At 35.3% G+C, this 23,056-nt stretch overlaps 1 protein-coding gene across 32 annotated transcripts in view; it reads left to right on the top strand.

Moving 5' to 3' along the window:
* Window positions 1-23,056, top strand: part of DLG1 (discs large MAGUK scaffold protein 1) — a 273,518-nt gene that overhangs the window by 173,075 nt on the left and 77,387 nt on the right. For all 32 annotated transcript variants that reach the window (XM_019839943.3, XM_019839942.2, XM_011285885.4 and 29 more), the window contains 6 exons: window positions 1,161-1,285; window positions 3,539-3,708; window positions 4,914-5,050; window positions 10,798-10,942; window positions 13,529-13,649; window positions 19,371-19,527. In XM_019839943.3, the coding sequence (XP_019695502.2) occupies window positions 1,161-1,285; window positions 3,539-3,708; window positions 4,914-5,050; window positions 10,798-10,942; window positions 13,529-13,649; window positions 19,371-19,527 (855 nt within the window). The remainder of the gene's footprint in view (window positions 1-1,160; window positions 1,286-3,538; window positions 3,709-4,913; window positions 5,051-10,797; window positions 10,943-13,528; window positions 13,650-19,370; window positions 19,528-23,056) is intronic.

The following is a 23,056-nucleotide window of genomic DNA, read 5'->3' as shown; positions in this document are numbered from 1 at the left end:
GAAAAAAATATTAAAACAGAATTGTAGGACACATAATAGAAGGTATGTTTAAGCTCTTCAATATTAACGGTTAAGTAATCAGTTCAGATATATCTGCGTGTTTGAGTTGCCTGAAAGCCAGAGTTAGAACATTAAAAAGCATAAACAAAAAAACATTTTTTAAATACCACTGCTTAGAACAATTGTCCTTTAAGACTTTTTGGTAGCAGTAGAAACTTTTCTTCAAAGAAATTATTCAGAAATATAGTATGTAAAACAAGTAAAAAACCCTGCTTTGGCAAAATTGACTTTGTTGTCAGGAAAGCTCACCCATTTGATTTCTCATGTTGGGCTTTCAGTATTAAAAAATATCTTTTGCTGTTTGTGTGTCTTGGCTAAACATGTCAGGGATGGGGGGGTGGGACATGTCAAGGATGATGACTTAGCAGATACAGTTTGGTCATTTTAAAATAAGCTGATGGCAAGGTTAGCAGAAGAAAAACACCATTCCCTGCCCCATTTTTTTAAAGCTGAAATAATGTTAGTTTTACCTATCCAGAAATAATTGCAGCAGCAAGATCACATCAGTTTTTTACTCTTAGAGAAATTTGCCTTACCAAGCATGAGTGGATACATTCTAAAAGAAAGAGACCTAATAGCAATACCTCTGCAGAAGGGTGACTTATCCTAGTACAAATTGCCCGCACTTTTAAAGAAAGAACCATAGACTAGACTCCAAAAGTACTCAGTACCTACTTAGAAGTAATACCTTTGAATTCTTTTTTTTTTTTTAATGTTTATTTTTTGAGAGACAGAAACAGAGCATGAGCAGGTGAGGGGCAGAGAGAGGGAGACACAGAATCCGAAGCAGGCTCCAGGCTCTGAGCTGTCAGCACAGAGCCCTACACGGGGCTCAAACCCACAAACCGTGAGATCATGACCTGAGCTGAAGTTGGATGTTTAACCGACTGAGCCACGTAGGTGCCCCTACCTTTGAATTCTTCGTAGAGACAAAGGAGTTTTACTTATATTTCTTAATTTAGAATCTTCATATTCTCTGCCTGTATACTTTTATGTGTGTTCCCTGTGTCGGTACAGTTTCTAGGTCCTATAATGACAGGCACCTACCAATGAAGGTAATTCTTATTCAGGCTCAATTTTTTTTTTTCCTTTATCCCCAGGGAAATTCAGGGCTTGGTTTCAGCATTGCAGGAGGTACGGACAACCCACACATTGGAGATGACTCAAGTATTTTCATTACCAAAATTATTGCAGGGGGAGCAGCTGCCCAAGATGGAAGATTACGGTATGTTTTGCATTTTATGTTGTGATGCTGAACATACTTTGTATATTTTTCTTAAAGCAAATTGAACAAGGCATCAATACAAACAAACACTATCATAATAACCAATATAAGGTAGATGCTCAAATAACAAATGAATGAGATGATTGTGCTCTAACCATTGTTTCCCTCTTTTCATTCAGGAATTTAGTTTCTCTGATATTATAACACTTTGAATAATAAATTTGATGGTTTTAAATGTGAACAAATTCATAGAAATTGTAGAATTCCTTTTGTATTTTTATTTTTTATTACTTTTTTAATGTTTGTTTATTTTTGAGAGGGAGGGAGACATAGTGTAAGTGGGGGAGGGGCAGAGAAAGAGGGAGACAGAATCTGAAGCAGGCTCCAGCCTCCGAGCCTTCAGCACAGACCCCAACGCAGGGCTCGAACCCACACACCGTGAGATCATGACCTCAGCTGAAGTTAGACACTTAACCAACTGAGCCATCGAGGCACCCCATTCCCTTCGTATTTTTAAATACATTCACAAACTGTTTTCCATTATTTTCTGGTGGGAAATATGTATATAAACTTAGTTAGGATACAAGAGATGATATATACCTGAGTTTGTATCCCATACCACAAAAAGTAAAGATTATGCAAGTTTTAAGTATCTTAATATGTTTTCTTAATTGAATGAATGAAAGTAATATTGGGTAATATAGGGTGCTTGTTTGAATTTGTTTAAATTTAGTGTTCCATTGTAGAAGATATCTTTAGCATATTTTGTTATTTCCTTAGGCCATAGATTATGGCACTTTTCATATTCCCTTGTTTCTTGGTTTTTATTATATGGTGACAGTCTGAAGTTTTAGGACTAAGGATTTTATATGATCTGTTAAAAACATGTTTTTGGGGGTGCTTTGGTGACTCAGTTGAGTGTGTGACTTTTGATTTAGGCTCAAATCATAATCCCAGGGTTGTGAGATGAAGCCCCAGGCTCGATACATGGAGCTTGCTTAAAATTTGTTCCTGTGTGTGTATGTGCACATACGTGCTCTCTTTCTGTCTCTTTCTTTCTCTCAAGAAAAAAAACAAAAAACAAACAAAGAATTCATTTAAGGCTGTTGGTACCTTATGCACCTCTTGTTTCTTAACTTCTCACTGGATACAACAGGTGATGTATTAATGAAATTAGTTAGATATAAAATTAATAATTTGACCATTCATGTAAACATAAACATTTATTTCCCAATTCTGTTATTGGCCTTTTGTTTGTGCTTTTATGAAAATTAATATGTCCCATTTGTTTCACTAAAGAACATCCCTTTAATACTAACTCTAACCTGTCGCTGTCTTTGCATACAAAATTTCTTTACTCTGAAGAAAGCTAATTACATAGATTATCAGGATCAATTTTAGTATTTCAGTTGTGTTTTGTTCTCCTTCTCTGCCCAATTTCAGATGATTTTTTTCCCCTAATGGAATGCTATACAATTTAAACTGAGACCAGAGCTGGGGGGAAAAGTTAGAATTAGAAACAAATCAAACTTTAAAGAAATATATTACTGTGTCAAATTAAAATAAATTATTTATATGAGAAGCCTTTTAATTACATGGTATAGTCTTTAGCTTCACAATAAATTTCAAGAAATAACTTTTTTTTAAATGCAGTGTCTAGGTTGACAAAGCAATCAAAAATTATTTTTTGATAAATCAAGGAATTGATCTCAGTTTTGCCACCACTGTCTTTTTGATCTTAAACTATTCAGTCTGAACCTCAGTTTTCTTTTGAGTCACAGCTGTCTCAGTCATTTTCTAGGTGACCTTGGAAAAATTATTTAAACTCTTTGTGCCTCAGTTTCTCCGTCTGTGAAGTGGAGATACAAATATGTATCTACCTTACAGGTTGTAGTAAGGGTTAAAACACTACAAGTACCTGGCACCAGCTTAGTTCTAAATAAATATTTGGCTGTTTTTGTAAAGTATCTTAATTTTTACACTTAATAAGCATACAAGAACCACACAGATTGCAGCTGTCATTATAATATTTTTGTATGGTAATCTCTTATTTGCACTGTTTCTTTTGTTGGCCCTTGGAAAGTATTTATGTGAGTGTTTGATACAGTGGAATCTAACATGCAGTTTATTCGTATATTTTTTTCTCTAGTAAATAATTCTCTTTACCTTAAAAATTAAAATAACAAAAATTATTGAAGTTAAAATTTGATATTTTAATATTATTTATCTTTAATATTTTGGGTTTTTTCTCAGGGTCAATGACTGTATATTGCGAGTGAATGAAGTAGATGTTCGTGATGTGACACATAGCAAAGCAGTTGAAGCATTGAAAGAAGCAGGGTCTATTGTACGCTTGTACGTGAAACGACGGAAACCAGTATCAGAAAAAATAATGGAAATAAAGCTCATTAAAGGTCCTAAAGGTATGAAATAACCAAACGTAGATTATTAAGTAAGAAATCTCTGAGATAAATGTAACTAAGAAGTTATTTGTGACACCCATTCTAAGATTAACAGAACTGGTAATCTACAGAATGTGTGTGAATTTGTAGAATTTCTGTATTATTTCTGCTGATTTTTGTCTTAAGTAGAATTCTACTTAAACACTTGGAAGTCCTGTATAGTGTTGGTATTAACTTGTAATCTTCAGTCTACAAAGTATATTAAATGCAGATACACAGGCTAAATTAAAAGAAGAAACTATATATCATTAGCTGTTTTATCTGCAATGAGGACGGTTATATGTGATTTCTGAGTTTTGAAAACATTGATGGGATTGAGGAAAAATGAAATATGGATTCTAATTTGTAGCTTTGTGGAAGAAGTGGTATTCCAAAAAATGAAAAAAGGAATAGAAAGCTACAAATTTGTCTGGTATTAAAGCTATGGATGGGATTTATGAATTACAGAAATTCTTTATCTAAAATTAATTCATAGAATATTGGAAAAAGAACAAAATTATCCACATTTCTGAAGCTTATTCGTTCTGCCCACCACAATTTTATTATTTTTCTCAATTGTTTTAATCTTGTGAAAGTGTTAAAAATGTTAGAAGCACAATCATGATGGGAACAAAAGGAAATAATTTTGTAGTGCCTTTTTGAACTAACAAATGCATTTACGAAAAGATTTTAAGAAGTAACAGGAGGGGCGCCTGGGTGGCGCAGTCGGTTAAGCGTCCGACTTCAGCCAGGTCACGATCTCACTGTCCGTGAGTTCGAGCCCCACGTCGGGCTCTGGGCTGATGGCTCGGAGCCTGGAGCCTGTTTCCGATTCTGTGTCTCCCTCTCTCTCTGGCCCTCCCCCGTTCATGCTCTGTCTCTCTCTGTCCCAAAAATAAATAAAAAAACGTTGAAAAAAAAAATTAAAAAAAAAAAAAAGAAGTAACAGGAGTGGGTGGACTAAAAAACTTATTTATAACTATAGGAACACCTATATATATAATTGTCCCCTGACTACAAAGCAAATACGTAGGATTTTAAAAGTACACAAGTAGATTCTTTTGTGTTTAAAAAAAAAAAAAAAAATTAGTGTGATGAGATTATCCTCATCTAGTTTTCAGCCATTTCTTTCTGGACTTAAATTCACATTAAATGATGAAATTTCAAAACTAGTATTTTTCAAACAGGTCTTGGGTTCAGCATTGCTGGAGGTGTTGGAAATCAACATATTCCTGGGGATAATAGCATCTATGTAACCAAAATCATTGAAGGAGGTGCAGCACATAAAGATGGTAAACTTCAGATTGGAGATAAACTTTTAGCAGTGAGTATAAGAAATCTGTTATTTTAAAAATAATTTTGATGTCAATAAGATAAAAACAGAGGGAGACGCCCCATAAGAGACTCTTAAATACAGAGAACAAACTGAGAGTTGCTTGTGGGGTGTTGGGTGGGGGGGATGGGCTAAATGTGTGATGGGCATTAATTAAGGAGGACACTTGCTGGGATGAGCACTGGGTATCATATGTTAAGTGATGAATCACTAAACTCTATGCGTGAAATCATTATTACATTATATGTTAACTAGCTTGGATTTAAATTTTTAAAAATAATAATCATTTTGATGTCTTTTTTTGGGAGGGGGTGGGGGCAGATCAGAATTTCTACTTGCCAAAATGTTTAAACAAATTTTTACTCTCATTTTTTCACTCATATTTAAATGAGTGAATACTGATCTTGCTTTAATCAAAACCTGAAAAATGATTCTTGGTATTATCCTTATTTACCATTTCATTTTTCTCTACCAGCTTCCTTCTCTTTTTCTTTTATTATTATTTTTTCTCATTTCCTTCTCTTTTTTTGTTAAAAGGTTAGGGACTTGAATGCACAGAATTTCTTAAACACAGTGTCATCCCTCATGTGTGACTTTCCTTTTTCCTTTTTATTTTAACTTATTTTATTTATAGTATAATGAAAACTGCTAAAGTCATTACCCAGCCCAAAACTACAATACCAACAATTTGTGTGTTTCATTCCTTTGCTTTTTAAAAATTGTTTAATCATATACATATGCCTAAATATTTTAATACTAATTTGTTCTGAAAAAAAATTTTAAGGCTATTGTGCTGTATGCAGTCTTTTAATACTTTTTTTACTCACTATTGGTTTACTGAGACTTATCCATATTATTGCCTGGAGATAAAATTTGTTAATTTCACCTCTATATAATACTCTTTTCTGGGACTATGCTACAGTTTATTTCTCTGATCTTCTTCAATAAATGTCCCATGTTCCCTAGAAAAACAAAACCTGAAGAAAAGCTGCGTGCTTAGGTTTTGGGGAGAGGCGTAATCAAAGCTAGAGTGAATCAAAATAAGGTGAGGCAGGGAATGAGGGAAAGTCAATACAAGACACTATGTTTCTGAGCTGTCCATAAATTCGTAAGAAAATGTAGCTAATTGCTTATCATGCAGGACAGTCTTTCAGGCAGGTGTTGTGGGACTATTAAACCTTAGATCCAGCCATCCAGGGAAAAGAAAGGATTTATCTCCTGTCTCTTGTTAGGTACAGTCTACCCATGGGTGGTAACTATTCCAAATTTCTGGACTGTTACTCACCTCCTGTGGGCAAGTGCTTGGGAAGCCAGCTCCCATACTCTCCATAGTGTAGTACTTCCTCTGAACCCAGAAGGGGTGGAAGAAACCAGAGCCTCAGTGATCTAGACAGATCGGACACAGGCTTTTGACATGTTACAGCTCTCTATGAACACATCAGCCATGCCCATACCCAAGTCCAAGTGCAGCCCTTACTCTAGAAGAGATTGAAAGAGCTGGTAATGGCAGGAGATGAGGTGAGAATAGCAGTAACCAGGACTCTCCAGTAAGCACAATGCCAAGGCCTAGTGGGCAGGTAGGCTCAGGCGAATCTGGAAAAGACACATAAACTAGGTCTGGTATAGTGGTGAGTTAGGTTATTTCCTTTTTTTTTTTGTATTATGGATAATTCTCCTAGGGAAAGCTGCTGTGTGTTCATATAAGAGTTTTCACTTAACTGTTTACCTAAGCATGGAATTTAATGGTCATGGGATATCATCTTAGTAACACCATAGCAAAAACATTGTTTTCCAAAGTGGTTATAAAAATATACACTTCTGGGACACCTAGCTGGCTCAGTTGGTAGAGTATGCACCTCTTGATCGTGGGGTTGTGAGTTCAAGCCCCATGTTGGGTATAGAGATTACTTAAATAAATGAATCTTTTTGAAAAGATTTAATATTCCTAAGCAATATATAAATGATTCTTTTGCTGTACATGCTGTCCTGTACTGCTTATTGCTGCAGCAAAGAGATAGACTGATTGTTTTCAAGTTTATTTTTTTTTGTTTTTTTTTTTTTGTTTTTTGTTGTTGTTGTTGTTGTTGTTGTTTTTGAAGTTTATAATGGGGAAGAGGAAAGAGCTCACTTTGAACTACTCTTCTGCACACACACACACCAGTTCAAAACAGCCTGCTTTCTCCACTGAGTTTCTCATTTATGCTTTTTAATTTCTTAAGTATTGTGTTTTCCTTTATGGCTTTTCCAGAATCAGTTTTGGTGATTGAGAAGGCAGCAATTTATGTGGACTTAGCATTTAGCCAGGTTTTGGTTGTCATAATTCCACTAAATTATCAAATTCTTAGTTCTCATTTTAATTGACATTAGGCACACCTTCCTCCTTCTTCAGACACTTTTTCCATTGTGCTTAACAGTTACCCTCTTTCATGGTATTCCTCTTATCTCACTGGTCACTCCTCCTCATTCTCCCTTTTGGTGCATCTTCTCCCTAAACGTCGAAGTGTCCTTGTACATTTTTTCTTCCTATTGATAGGTGGTCAAATAACTTACTGAGTCTCATTGCACATGGTAGGGATAAGTATTGTTTTCTGAGCTTCAGTTTTCTTTTTATACACATGCACTTAAATTTTGTGCTTGGCTGAAATAAAAAAATTTTTTTTACAGTTGGCTAAACAGTTCAAAAGCTCTAAGAGATGTCATCTAGTCTCTTTGTATGTCTCAAGAATCATCTCAAATTTAATGTATCTAAGAATGAACTTCTGAGTTTCATCCTATACACCACCCTCCACCCCTAAATCCTGTTCTTGCACATTCTTCACGTCTGTTGAAATAGGAACTTTATCCTTCTATTTGCCCAGGTCTAAAACTTCAGGATCATTCTCCTTTCATACTCCATCTTGAATCCCTTAGCAAATCTTTTTCAGCTCTTTTATCAGTTATCTAATGTTGCTTAGGAAACACAAAAATTAGTGGCTAAAATAACAACAATAATTATTTATTTGCTTACACTTCTATAATTTGAGAAGGGTTTAGCCAGGACAGTCTGTCTCTGTTCCACGTAATGTCTCCTGTCAGCTAGGGCCAGGAATGCACTTCGAAGTTCACTCACATATGGCAGACAAGTTGTTGTTGGCTGTCATCTGGGAGCTCATCTAGGACTATTAGCCAGTGGCCTCTCCACATGGCTAAATTGGGCTTCTCACAGGATAGTGATCAGGTTCCAAGACGGATGTACCAAAAAGACAAACTCCGGTGTATGGCATTCATCAATCCTCTCTTGGCATCTCAACTATTAATGTCTCATTGACTAAAGCTAGTTACATGGCCAAGCAAGGTTCACTGTAGGAAGGGATTTTACAAGGGTGTGAATACCAAGATACGTGGCTCATTGCAGGCCACCAAAAGAACAGTATACCATAGCTGTATATTTCAAAATGCAGGCAATCTTTCTTCACTGTACATGGTAGTGTGGGACTACAAAAATGACCATGTGGCTGAAACCCTGCAAAGCCATATTAATAATCTGTGGCAAAAGTTAATGATATGTGATCTTTAAAAATTTTTCTTAAAACATTAAGAACTGTCCTATCAATTATACAGGTACATATTAGGGAAATGAAAAATATATGAAAATGAGTATTTGTTTAGTACATTATAATTTTAAAACATTGGAAACAGTGTTTTTCTTTGCAAACACAAAAAACAAAAACAAAAAAAACACAAAATTACCAAAAAGAAGAGCAGTCTAAACCTAAAGCTAGCGGAAGGAAGGAAAAAATAAAGATTAGAGCTGGAGTTAATGAAATAGGGAATAGGAAAACCAGAGAGAAGATAAAACCAAAACTCAGTTGTTTGGAAAGGTGAACAAAATTGACAAACCTTAGACTGATCAAGAAAAAAAAGAAGACTCAAATTTCCAAGAGTAGGAATAAAAGAGGGGACTTGAGGAAATACTTTTATTTCTAAACATTTGTATGCCAACATATTAAATACCTTAGATGAAATGGACAAATGTATAGTAAGACACAATTACCACTTTTAGTCAGACTGTACTGAAGAGTCTAACCAGGGAAATAAAAAGACATTCAGATTGGGAAGGAGAAAGTAAAACTATATTTGTACATTACCTATGTAGAAAATCTTAGGGCACCTGCATGGCTCAGTTGGTTAAGGGTCCAACTTAGGCTCGGGTCATGATCTCACGATTTGTGAGTTTGAGTGCCACATGGGCTCTCTGCCCCTCCACCACTCATGCGTACTCTGTGTCTCTCAAAAATAAACATTAAAAAAATTGTAAGGAACCTACTGATAGAACTAATAAGTTTAGCAAGGTTGCAGGATATACCTCACTACTTAAAAATCAATTCTGTTTCCTAAAAATCAGTTGTTTTGGAATGCCTGGGTGGCTCAGTTCGTTAAGTGTCTGACTTTGGCTCAAGTCATGATCTGTCAGTTTATGGGTTCAAGCCCCCTGTCGGGCTCTGTGCTGACAGCTCAGAGCCTGGACCCAGCTTCAGATTCCGTCTGTCTGTCTGTCTGTCTGTCTCTGCCCTTCCTCCACTTGCACGCTGTCTCTCTCTCAAAAGTAAACAAACATTAAAAAAAATTAAATCAGTTCTGTTTCTATAACAGAAGATAGATGAATGCTTAATAAATAAATGAAAAAAATCAACTTGACTATTAAACAGTGGAAGTGAAAATTTAAATAATGGTGTAAAAATTGATGTTTTTATTTAGTTTTGAGAGAGAGAGACAGAATCCAAAGCAGGCTCCAGGCTCCGAGCTGTCAGTACAGAGCCCAACGCAGGGCTCAAACTCAAGTACCATGAGATCATGACCTGAGCTGAAGTCAGACACTCAACCAGCTGAGCCACCCAGGCACACCAAAACATGCTTTTTTATAAATTGATACTGTTTAATGTTGGCAAAGGCCTGAGTAGATGGGCATGACATTTTCATATTCTGTGGTAGTGGTATAAATTTACTAAATCCATTTATTTAGAACAGTTTAAAATATCTGTTAATACTGGGATGGCTTAATAAATTATGATACAACCAACAATGGTATAATGTGCAGCATTTTTTTTAAATGAGGCAATTCTGTGTGTCCTAACATGGAAAGATCTCTAAGATACCTTATATTAAAAATCCAGTTGCAGAATAAAAACTTTAATATAGTCTCATTTTCTTTAAAAAAAAAAATATTGGGGCGCCTGGGTGGCGCAGTTGGTTAAGCGTCCGACTTCAGCCAGGTCACGATCTCGCGGTCCGGGAGTTCGAGCCCAGCGTCAGGCTCTGGGCTGATGGCTCAGAGCCTGGAGCCTGTTTCCGATTCTGTGTCTCCCTCTCTCTCTGCCCCTCCCCCGTTCATGCTCTGTCTCTCTGTGTCCCAAAAAAATAAATAAACGTTGAAAAAAAAAATTTTTTTTAAATAAAAGTAAAAATAAAAAAAAAAATCTAAAATACACCCCCATATGTTCACAAATACCTAACAGTAAAAAGTAGATTAGGTTCGGGGATTGGGAGGAATAGGGGCTGGAAATAAGATTGGCTATTCCATTAACATACATAAACAATTTCCTGATATGATAGACAAAAATATATAGGTTTTCTTTTCACAGACCTTTATATTCCTTAAATCACTCTTGCTTTGTATTTTGGTATAATTGTTTATAACCAAAATGCAGAAAGCAAGTGAAAATGTCCTAAAACAAATATCTTTTGGGATTTTCTTTTAGGTGAATAGTGTGTGTTTAGAAGAAGTTACTCATGAAGAAGCAGTAACTGCCTTAAAGAACACATCTGATTTTGTCTATTTGAAAGTGGCAAAACCCACAAGTATGTATATGAATGATGGCTATGCACCACCTGATATCACCAACTGTAAGTCTGCTTAAATCTATCTTATTTCCCTATGTTTAAATATTTTAAAGGAACTATATTAAGCATTTAACCTAACAGTCTGTAAAAAATCAATTTTAGGGGTTCCTGGGTGGCTCAGTTGCTTAAGCATCTGACGCTTGATTTCAGCTCAGGTCATGATCTCATGGTTCATGAGATTAAGCCTACTGTTGGGCTCTGCACTCTGAGCGTAGAGCCCACTTGAGATTCTCTCTCTCTCTCTCTCTCTCTCTCTCTCTCTCTCTCCCCCTCTCCCTCTCCCTCTCCCTCTCCCTCTCCCTCTCCCTCTCCCCTTCCCTCGCTTATGGATGCATTCTCTCTCTCTCTCTCTCTCAAAATACAAATAAACATTTTAAAAAATCATTTTTAAATCAGAATCTTGATAGTAAGAAGGGAGGCAGCCTTTTTCAAAGTTATATGTAAATAATAGTCAACAAAGGTATTGCACATTCTTTTTTTCTAATAGTTGTGGGATATAGCAGAGAAACATACTTTAACAAGCAGTTCTTTTAACAACCAGGGTAATTCTGATGCTTCTGGTGGACTAACTCATGGACTACACTTTGAGAAATACTAATTTTAAATATTTCTAAACTTGGGCTATTCAGGGCACCTGGGTCGCTCAGTCAGTTAAGTGTCTGACTCTTGATTTTGGCTCAGGTCGTGAGCTCATGGTTTATGAGATCAAGCCCTGTGACAGGCTGCTCACTGACATCAAGGAGATTGCTTGGGATTCTCTCTCTCCCTCTCTCTTTGCCCCTCCCTGCTTGTACTGTCTCTCTCTCTCTTTATCTCTCAAAATAAATAAATTTTAAAACTTGGGCTTTTCTATATTCTCAATTATATGAGCACAGATACTCTTTCTGTACAAGTTCCTCGTATATTACCTAACTATATGTGTATATAGTACAGTTGTGTTGCCTAGAAATGAATTGTTATGATAGTACTAATAAAATTTTAAGTTTCCTGTTTGATTTTCAGTTTTTTTAATGTAAAAGCTAAGGTAAGACTTAAATAACGTGTTTGTGTTTCTTGAAAAATGAAAGTTTTATTTCTTTGGTGCATTAGTTGATATCCAAACCACTCATGCAGTAAAGATCTTAAGTGTACTCTCTGCAGTCTGCTTTTCCAAATTTTCCTCATTTAAATTGTAGAATTTTAGAGATATTTGTGGTTTTATAAGTGGCAATGTCTTCAGTTTTAGAACTCTCAAAGGCCATTACTGTCACTAATCATTATAAATTTAATGTAAATTATACTTTGAAATGAATGTACTGTCTTCCAATGATACATCTTCATTATCTGCCCATTGATTTATTAATTACTCAGGTATAACTGAACTTCTTGAAAAAATTTTTTTCAATGTTTATTTTTGAGAGGCAGAGGGCAAGTAGGGGAGGGGTAGAGAGAAAGGAAGACACAGAATCCAAAGCAGGCTCCAGGCTCTGAGCTGTCAGCACAGAGCCCGAAATGGGGCTAGAACTCATGAACCGTGAGATCATGACCTGAGCCAAAGTCAGACGCTTAACCAACTGAGCCATCCAGGATTCCCAAATATAACTGAACTTTTTAAAATAGTATTCAGTCTCTTTCATGGACAGGAATGATGTCTGTTGTTGTTTTGTTTTGTTTTTTTTTTTTCAATACTTCATTTGTGTCAGAACAGAACTTTATTACTTATTAAAAATTCTTACAGTTGGTATCACACACAAACTTTATATAAAGGCTTTATGTATTTTTATTTGTAATTAGAGATGCAAATTCACTAATAAGTTATTTTATGCACCAATGTAAGTATCAGTCTTATTTATTTATTATGCTGCCTTATCTGTTCAAGACAGCAATGCACATTTGTAACAGTTGCTCTACAAACTGAGGATTGGTGTTCTGATTACAGCCAAATATACGAGTAGTCAGGCTGCTTCTTACAAATACATTACACTGGAAAAAAATGTTATTTTAAACTGAATTATCCCTTTTTTATGTATGCTAATGTGACCAAAAACTGGGAGACCTAGTCCTAAAGAGTAATAACTAAATAATGATTGCTTGATTTTCCTGTAGATAGAGGTAGAATCTATTTTTTACATCTATTGAACTAAGAGAACATTGTGAAAAAGCTGAAGTTTGCTCTTGCTAGTTCAGCTCTTTGCTAAGACTCTATTTCCATTCCCCTCATTCAGTAGGTGATTGCAATTATGAATTTTATTATATACTTCCAGTCCATGTTCATACTATATATGCTGTTCATAAATGATAGTCTTTTAAATGACCTTTCCTGGATTTCACTGTGCAAATCAGTTAATGTAAAACTCCTTTTTAGTTCTGTTTTCTCAAGAGAAACCAGATGGAATAAGTTTGCTTACTGATCTGAATATCTAAACTGGTTTTTATCTGGAAACTTGAGCTTGTCTAATTTTTTTACCTGATAAATAAGTCTTTTCCACCAACTTACATAAATAAGTGGATATGAATTACATATTAACTAAGCTTGAAATTGATAATTCACAAATAAGTGCTGAATGGTTTGTTTCACTTGAAGTGTTTTTTACTGTCTTCATTTTTAAGCTTCTTCTCAACCTGTTGATAACCATGTTAGCCCATCTTCCTACTTGGGCCACACACCAGCATCACCAGCCAGATACTCACCTGTTTCAAAAGCAGTGCTTGGAGATGATGAAATTACAAGGTAAGGAAGTGAACATTCATCTTTCTTAAATAAAGTTGACTGTTAGATGGAATTACAATCAACCAAATAAGACAGCCACAATTTTCAGGACTAAAAAATTTTGTCAATAGATAATGAACTTAAACCTTAATTTTTGTCATTGGAGGGCTCATGAAGAGGCTGAAATATAAAAATATTTTATATTCCAAATAAGTTACTGCCCTTTTAAAATAAATACTTTTTTTCAGGAATGGTAAGTTGTGCTTAGAAATTAGCATAGGTAAAACTAAGTTAGGAATATATTTATATTTAAAACTAACTTTTCACATATTCCTATCTAGTGTACATCATAAAATTTCATTATGGCAGTTATGTGATTCATGTTTAGAATTCAAGTGATATTTTCTTTGCTTGGTATATATCCTTGATATCCTTACTCTTAAAGTTTATTTTGATCTAATTTTAACTGCTTTTTATTCCCAAAGAACTCTTAACTAGGTGAGAAATAATAAGCGAAGAGTATTTTAAATCTTTTTCATATTGTGCAATATAGTATTAAGACATCATGTCAGACATATTGCTTTATAATTTGCACAAGTATTTCACTTAAGATTAAGTATCTGTAAATTAATGTCTTTTTATTAATTGCATTGTTGTTGGCATTAGTATTTTTGAGCTTTCATACTTGTAATTATTCCTGTCAGACTCCTGGCTCTAGGCAATGATCTCTTTAAGGTCCCATAGGAAGGAATTTTCATCTGTGTCCTCTTTTTCAATAGTTAGCAGTATTGAAAAATTAATAATATGTACACAGTAATTGTGTTTGGAGTGAAAATTAGCAAAAAGAACAGTGTTTGTGGTTATTTCTTTGTTTTTTGTTTTTTTAATTTTTTTTTAATTATTTTTTGAATGTTTCTTTATTTTTGAGAGAGAGAGCGTGAGATGGGAGGGGCAGAGAGAGAGGGAGACACAGAATACAAAGCAGGCTCCATGATGGGGCTTGAACTAAGAATCGCAAGACCATGACCTGAGTTGAAGTCCGAAGGTTAACTGACTGAGTCACCCAGGCACCCCTGTGGTTATTTCTTTGTGATAAGAATTTTCAAGGCTGTAAGTCTTTAAGGCTGTGCTCCTATATTGATCTGTCATGGCTTTGTAGTTGTTTTCTAATAGTGCCTTTTTATAGAAGTAAAGAGGAAAGGGTTAGTATCCAAAATCTATAAAAAACTTATCAAACACAACACCCAAAAAACAAATAATCCAGTGAAGAAATGGACAAAAGACATGAATAGACACTTCTCCAGAGAAGACATCCAGATGGCCAACCGACACATGAAAAAATGCTCAACATCACTCATCATCAGGGAAATACAAATCAAAACCACGATGAGATACCACCTTACACCTGTCAGAATGGCTAACATTAACAACTCAGGCAACAACAGATGTTGGTAAGGATGCAGAGAAAGAGGATCTCTTTTGCATTGTTGGAGGGAATGCAAGCTGGTGCAGCCATTCTGGAAAACCGTATGGAGGTTCCTCAAAAAACTAAAAATAGAACTACTCTATGAGCCAGCAATTGCACTACTAGGCATTTATCCACGGGATACAGGTGTGCTATTTCGAAGGGACACATGCACCCCCCATGTTTACAGCAGCACTATCAACGATAGCCAAAGTGTGGAAAGAGCCCAAATGTCCATTGATGGATGAATGGATAAAGAAGATGTGGGGTGTGTGTGTGTGTGTGTGTGTGTACACACACACACACACACACACACACACACACACGTATATACATACAATGGAGTATTACTCAGCAATCAAAAAGAATGAAATCTGGCCATTTACAACCAATGTGGATGGAACTGGAGGGTATTATGCTAAGTGAAATTAGAGAAAGACAAAAATCATATGACTTCACTCATTTAAGGACCTTAAGAGACAAAACAGATGAACATAAGGGAAGGCAAGCAAAATAATATAAACACAGGGAGGGGGACAAAACAGAAGAGACTCATAAATATGGAGAACAAACTGAGGGTTACTGGAGGGGTTGTGGGAGGGGTGATGGGCTAAATGGGCAAGGGGCACTAAGGAATCTACTCCTGAAATCATTGTGGCACTATATGCTAACTAATTTGGATGAAATTAAAAAAAAAAAATCCAAACCACAAAATCGGAACTGAATTCATGAGGGTTAGGTATGGGGGTTAAAAGACTCTTCCTATGCATACTTGCATTTACATTATCTATAACAAAGCAACAGACTCTCGAGAATCTTAATATTGAGGAGGATAAGTATCTTGAAAGATTATAAATGAAAATTATTTGGATTTGTTTTATTTTAATAAACAAAATATATAGGGTTTAATAAAAAGTAAAGACGAAAATAGTTAATGGCTTGTCTAATCTCTAATCTCTGCATATTTTTCTTTTTTTATGCATATTTTTCAAACTAAAAAATATATTAGCATCTTGATTGCTGTTCCCCATCGTTTTTCATTATATATCTTTTGTCCAGAATATTGTATTGGACTTTGTAGTATTACACAACAGGTCTACCTGTTTTCTTTACTTTTCTTTGAAAATCTGGTGGTTGATGACTGCAGTAACTAAAATGTGTGTTTTATCACTCTTGATAATTACACTATTTTGTCCAGATAATGAGGTACAAAAATCTTTGCACTCATATTAGAAGTTCTCCACAATTTGACCCTAAGTAATCTTTCAGAGGTTATCTCACATTACCAATTTAAAAAAGGAAAAGAAAAGAAATCCCAACATACAGAAAATTGATGATTCTAAAGTTCTTTTTTTAACAGGTTCATTGAGATATGATCCACATATCATACATGTCACCCATTTAAAATATACAACTCAGCAATTTTTAGTATATTACATTATTAATTTTTTTTATGTGTGATTCAGTAGCATTAATTGCATTCACAGTGTTATGCAGTCATTGTCACTATTTCCAGAACCTTTTTATCACCTCAGATAAACTCTAACCATTAAGCAGTAATTCCATTTCCTTGTCCTCCCAGTCCTTGGTAACCTATTGTCTAGTCTACTTTCTGTGTGCTATGAAGTTTGCTTATTCTGGATTGTTTGTATAAGTGTAATCTTACAATTCTTTTGTGTCTGACTTCTTCCATTTAGCTAATGTTTTTAAGATTCATCCATGTTGTAGCATATATCAGAACTTAATTCCTTATTGCCGAATAATATCCCATTATTTGTATATACCACATTTATTTATCCATTCATCTCTTGATGGACACTTGGGTGGTTCCCACCTTTTGGGTATTAAGAATAATGCTGTGACAAACATTGGCATGCAAGTATCTGCTCGCATCCTTACTTTCACTTCCTTTAGATATATACTGAGGAGTGGAATTGCTAAGTAATATGGTAAATGTATGTTTGTTTATGTTTATGAGGAACCATTTGTTTTCTGTAGCAGCCACACCATTTTACATTCCCACCATCAATTTATGAGGGTTCCAGTTTCTCTACATCCTCACCAATACTTGTTTTTTCTGTTCTATTTCATAGCCATTGTAGTAAGTGGGACATATCTCGTGATTTGCATGCATTTCTCTAATAACTAATGATGCTGAACATCTTACAATATTTGAAAAATCTGAATTTCCTCTGAAATACTGTTGGATTTTAGCAGGGTATTTTTAATGTATTGTTTGCTAATGTAAAACTATAATTCATATATGGTTTGTTATTTTTTGCTTCATGTATATATATATATATATATATATATATATATATATATATATATTCAAGTATTAATTTAAATTCCAGTTAACACACAGTGTAATATTAGTTTCAGGTGTAGAATTTAGTGATCACTTACATACAACACCCAGTGCTCATCACAAGTGCCCTCTTTAATACGCATCAGTCATTTAACCCATCCCTCCACCCCCCACCCCATATATATGATTTAAAGCATAGCAGAAACCTTAAACTATGAGTCTGTCACCAAGCAACGAAATAAAACATCACCAATATAGTGAAACCTGTTTTGTGCCCTAATCCTCCCTTGCTTCTCCTACACTGCCTTACCAACTTAAATTCTTTTCCTGGATTTGGTTTTATTATTCCATTTTTTCTTTCACATATGTATATATTTGTTTAATATTTCCTAAACAATATATTGTTTGCTTTTACAATAATAATTTTGTTAACTCAAGTGAACTGCCAGAGCTGATTAATGATGAAATGAATGACTAGAAAATGCCTGTTTCAAGTTTTTAATGAATACTTAAGATTCATTCCACATTATATGGAAGGATCCTAAAATTCATTCTTAAAGAATACTTACTTCTGTTAAGCCTTTTGTTACCAGTAGCTTTTTTGCAATGCTCTAGAAAAATCTGCTTACATTTTTAAAATACTTACCAAATGATATATTCTAATTCCAAATGATATTCTGCATTTCATCATGTCTAAAATAATCTCCTAGAATTTTCATGGTCTTACCAGAAGGTATAATGGTATTCACACAACTATGTATATAATTGGCAGCAAATGTGAAACATTAGTAGTGGTAAGATGTATTCTGATTTCAAAGATTTTAAATGAAGGTGGAGGAAAAGGCTCATCTTAGAATGAATGAATAGCAGAGAGAGGTAGAGGGATATGACTTAAGAAGTAAAGGTATTTACTTATTTTATATAAAAAGTTTGGAGATGGACAGTTCTAGCATTTGTGTAGCAATCCTTAGGTGCATAGTATCTCTAGGATTCTTCTGGTCTTACCTTCATGACTATAATATATCCAAACCAGTAATGTGATTTTATTGTTCATTTTTTTGTGTGGGTGTTATTTTGGTAGGGAAGGAAACAAATGTGCTTTCTAAGGGGACAAAATGTGCTTTGTTTTTGTTAGGGTCTGTCTTTCTTTGGGAAATGTCAATAAAATTTAGCTTTATTTATTTCTCAGAGGCCAGAATAGGGTCATAGCCTCAACTTAGCAAAGAGGAATGGGATTGCTATGACTGGCTTTAGTCAGGATTCATTCTTTTAAGACTGTGAAAAGGGCCTGCCTTTTCTAAGACAAAGGCTTATCTGCCTTTTATAACATCTAGGAAGTAGGGGCAGTGACTGGTTCATAGGCAATAAAATGTGTGCAACGTCAACTTTTCTAAAGTGTATATTTCTTGAGTAGGGCTCTTTAAGTCATTTTTATTACCACATTGTTTTCTCTTTTTGTTTTAGTTTTATGTTTTGTTTTTTTTAACAAAAATTATGGGTTTTTAACATGGGTTTTCAGCTTTTATATACAATTTGGATTTTTCCAGGGCACCGGGGTGGCTCAGTGGTTAAGTGTCTGACTTTGGCTCAGGTCATGATCTCGCGGCTTGTGGGTTTGAGCCCTGTGTCGGGCTCTGTGCTGACAGCTCAGAGCCTGGAGCCTGCTTCAGATTCTGTGTCTCCCTCTCTCTCTGCCCCTCCCCTGTTCATACTCTGTCTCTCAAAAATAAATAAATGTAAAAAAAAAATTAAAATTAAAAAAAAAACAATTTGGATTTTTCCTTTCACTTTCTAACCTTAATTTCTAGTCTTAGAATCTCTACCCCATTGTTTTGAAAACATTTTTAACTTTCATCTAGCTTTCTTTATAGTTTGATAATATAAGATTTATCAATAGGGAAATCTCACTGATAGAATGTCAAGTTCTATATAAAATTTCTAAGGTGTTCAATATTTTTCTAATTTTTAGGGAACCTAGAAAAGTTGTTCTTCATCGTGGCTCAACAGGCCTTGGTTTCAACATTGTAGGAGGTGAAGATGGAGAAGGCATATTTATTTCCTTTATCTTGGCTGGAGGACCTGCTGATCTTAGTGGAGAGCTCAGAAAAGGAGATCGTATTATATCGGTAGGAGATGTTAATCAAAATAATGTTTTTATTATTTTAACTATGACCTATTAATTATTAAAAGTTTTGTTTTTCATATCCTAAAGTTGTGGGAGATATTTCAGTTATTTTCTTACATTTTACAACTTAATTGTAAGATTGCAGGGATGTCAGAGAACATGTTGTGTACAGTAGATTTTCTTTCGTTATTTGACTTACCTATAAGGGATCAGTCTGTATAAATATGCTTGAAGAAAGTATGTATTCTCTATTTATTGACTGCAATGTTATCTGTATGTTTATTAACCTTGTTACTTATGTTGTGCAGATCTTTATACTTCAATCTGTTGTCTACTTGATCTATTATTAAAAGAAATTTTTTAAGCTGTCTGAATGTGATGGTGGGTTCAGCAATTAAGTTAGTTTGTCCTTGCAGTGATTTTTATTTTTATATCTCCGAAACCATGTTATTAGATGCATCTAAATTTAGAATCATTATTCCTTCCTGGTGGTTATTATTCAATCCATAATAATTTTTTTGTTATTGTGTAATAATCCTCTTTATTTATAATCATAGTTTTTACCTGGGGTGCCTAGGTGGCTCAGTCAAACATTCATTCAACTTCGCTCAGGTCACGCTCTCACAGTTCATGAGTTCAAGCCCCACATCAAGCTCTGTGCTGATAGCTCAGAGCCTGTAGCCTGCTTCACATTCTGTGTCTCTCTCTGCCTCTCTGCAACTAGCGTGTGTGTGCATGCTCTCTCTCTCCAAAATAAACATTAAAAGATTTGGGACGCCTGGTTGGCTCAATTGATTAAGCATCTGACTTCAGCTCAGGTCATGATCTCACGGTTCATGGGTTCAAGCCCTGTATTGGGCTCTGTGCTGACAGCTCAGAGCCTGGAGCCTGCTTCGGATTCTGTGCCTTTCCTTGATTCTTTGAAAATGTTGACTCCACTGTCTCCTTTAAGCCATTGCTAATGAAGTTCTAATGACTACCTCATTTTCTTTCATTTAAAGAGCAATGTTTTTCCTTTGGCCTGGAATTCAAGTGAATTTTTCTCTTTCTTTTCTAATTTTTTTTAATCAAAAAAATTTTTTTTAATCTTTGTTTATTTTTGAGAGAGAGAGGAAGAGAGTACAAGTAGGGGAGGAACAGAGACAGAAGGAGACACAGAATCCGAAGCAGGCTCCAGGCTCTGAGCTGTCAGCACAGAGCCCAACGCGGGGCTCAAACCCACAAGCTACGAGATCATGACCTGAGCCGAAGTCAGATACTTAACTGACAGAGCCACCCAGGCACCCCTAAAGATTTTTTTTAATAACTTTTTTTTAATGATTATTTATTTTTGAGAGAGAGAGTACAAGTGGGGGAGGGGCAGAGAGAGAGGGAGACACAGAATCTGAAGCAGGCTCCAGGCTCTGAGCTGTCAGCACAGAGTCTGACACGGGGCTCAAACTCACGGACTATGAGATCATGACCTGAGCTGAAGTCGGGCGCTTAACTGACTGAGCCACCCAGGCGCTCTCCTGGTCATTTTTAAAAGCTAAAATATTTTTCAAATACCCAAATGTACCTTATTGGGAGTCTTTAGATTGTTCATTCAGCAATAATTTCTTAATGATAAATAATCATAGAGTTTGTCTGAAAATATCTTTACTTCATCCTCACTTGTGTATATGATGCAGTCTAATGTGCTGGAGTGACAGCTGTTGTCTCTCAATACTTTGAAGATACTGTTGTATGCTATCAAGCTTCTTTTTTTGTATTTAACAAAAAAGATCTGCACTATGTCTTATTTATTTGTAAGTGATTTGGTTTTTCTTTTTTCACTTATTTAAAAAAAAATTTTTTTAACGTGTATTTATTATTGAGAGACAGAGAGAGACAGAGCATGAGCATGAGAGGGGCAGAGAGAGGAGGAAACACAGAATCCGAAGCAGGCTCCAGGCTCTGAGCTGTCAGCACAGAGCCCGATGCAGGGCTCAAACCCACAAACCATGAAATCATGACCTAAGCCAAAGTCGGACACTTAACCGACTGAGCCACCCAGGCGCCCCTCACTTATTGTTTTTTTTAAAGTCTCTTACTTTTTGGTGTACTACAGTTTAATTAAAATATGATTATGTCTAGCTTATTATTTTTTCTGTTTAAGATTTGTTGAGCTTCCTGGATCAGAGAAGTTCCGTCTTTAATCAATTCTGGAATCTTAGCCAGTATTTTTTCAAATTTTGCCTTTCCCACATCGTATAGATTCTCTCCTTCTTCAGTTCCTGTAAGAGGAGGATATCATCCTGTCCTGCATGTCTTTTAATCCCAGTGTCATATTTATTAACTCTGTTTTCTTGTACTTAATTTCAGTCAGATCTGTTTTCTAGTTCATAAATTTTCTTCATCTATGTCTAATCTGCTCTTTAAGCCCAAACTAATTTTTTTTAATGTTTATTTATTTTTGAGAGAGAGTGAGATACAAAGAGAGAGACAGCGTGAGTGGAGGAGAGGCAGAGAGAGGGAGACACACAATCTGAAGTAGGCTCCAGGCTTTGAGCTGTCAGCACAGAGCCCAACGCGGGGCTCAAACCCACAAGCCATGAGATCATGACCTGAGCTGAAGTTGGACACTTAACCAACTAAGCCACCCAGGCGCCCCAGCCAAAACAACAGGGAACCCAACATGGGGCTCGATCTTATGGCTGTGGGATCTTGACCTGAGCCAGAATCAAGAGTTGAACACTCAACCAACTGAGCCCTCCAGGTGCCCTAAAAATTAATTCTACATGGATTATAAATCTAAATGTACAGCCCAAACCATAATCCTCCTAGAGAAAACTTATAGGAGGATATCTTTGCAACGGTACATACAATACTAACCATAAAAAATGTGCATTAAGAGCCAAATTGGCAAGCCACAGAGAAGGAAAAACCATTCTTAGTACATATATCTGATAAAGGACTTGTATCCAGAATACATAAACATCTCTCACAAATTAACAATAGAAAGATGAGTAACCCAGTTTTTAAAATGAGCAAAAGAGTTAAACATATATTTCACAAGATATGTGAATGGCCTATAAACACATGAAAAGGTACTTAACGTTAGGCATCAGGGCAGTGCAACAACAAAAAAAACCCAAAACCCACAATGAATAAAGGCATTTGGAAGAATTTGGGTGGGAGTGATGTCAATTTTCTGTATCTGATTGTGACAGTATCTACTCAACATAGGCAGTCGTCAAAACTCTTGTAACTGTAAACTAAAAAGATTATTGAATATAAATTATGCCTAACTAAAATGAGATAGGGCTTATCCTTGAACAACATGGGGGTTAAACTGCACATGTCCACTTATATATAGATTTTTTTGATAAATACAGTATAGTATGGTAAATGTATTTTCCTTGTGATTTTCTTAATAACATTTTCTATAGTTTATTATAAAAATACAGTATATAATACGTATAGCATACAAATGGAAAGGCTTCTAGTCAACAATAGGCTATTAAGATTTTGGAGAGTCAAGAGTTATGTGTGGATTTTTAACTTTAGGA

This window comes from Felis catus, chromosome C2, assembly GCF_018350175.1.
Source record: "Felis catus isolate Fca126 chromosome C2, F.catus_Fca126_mat1.0, whole genome shotgun sequence".
NCBI classification, from domain to species: domain Eukaryota; kingdom Metazoa; phylum Chordata; class Mammalia; order Carnivora; family Felidae; genus Felis; species Felis catus.
Note: the sequence above shows the minus strand (reverse complement) of the source record. Positions and strands in the feature narration are given on the sequence as shown.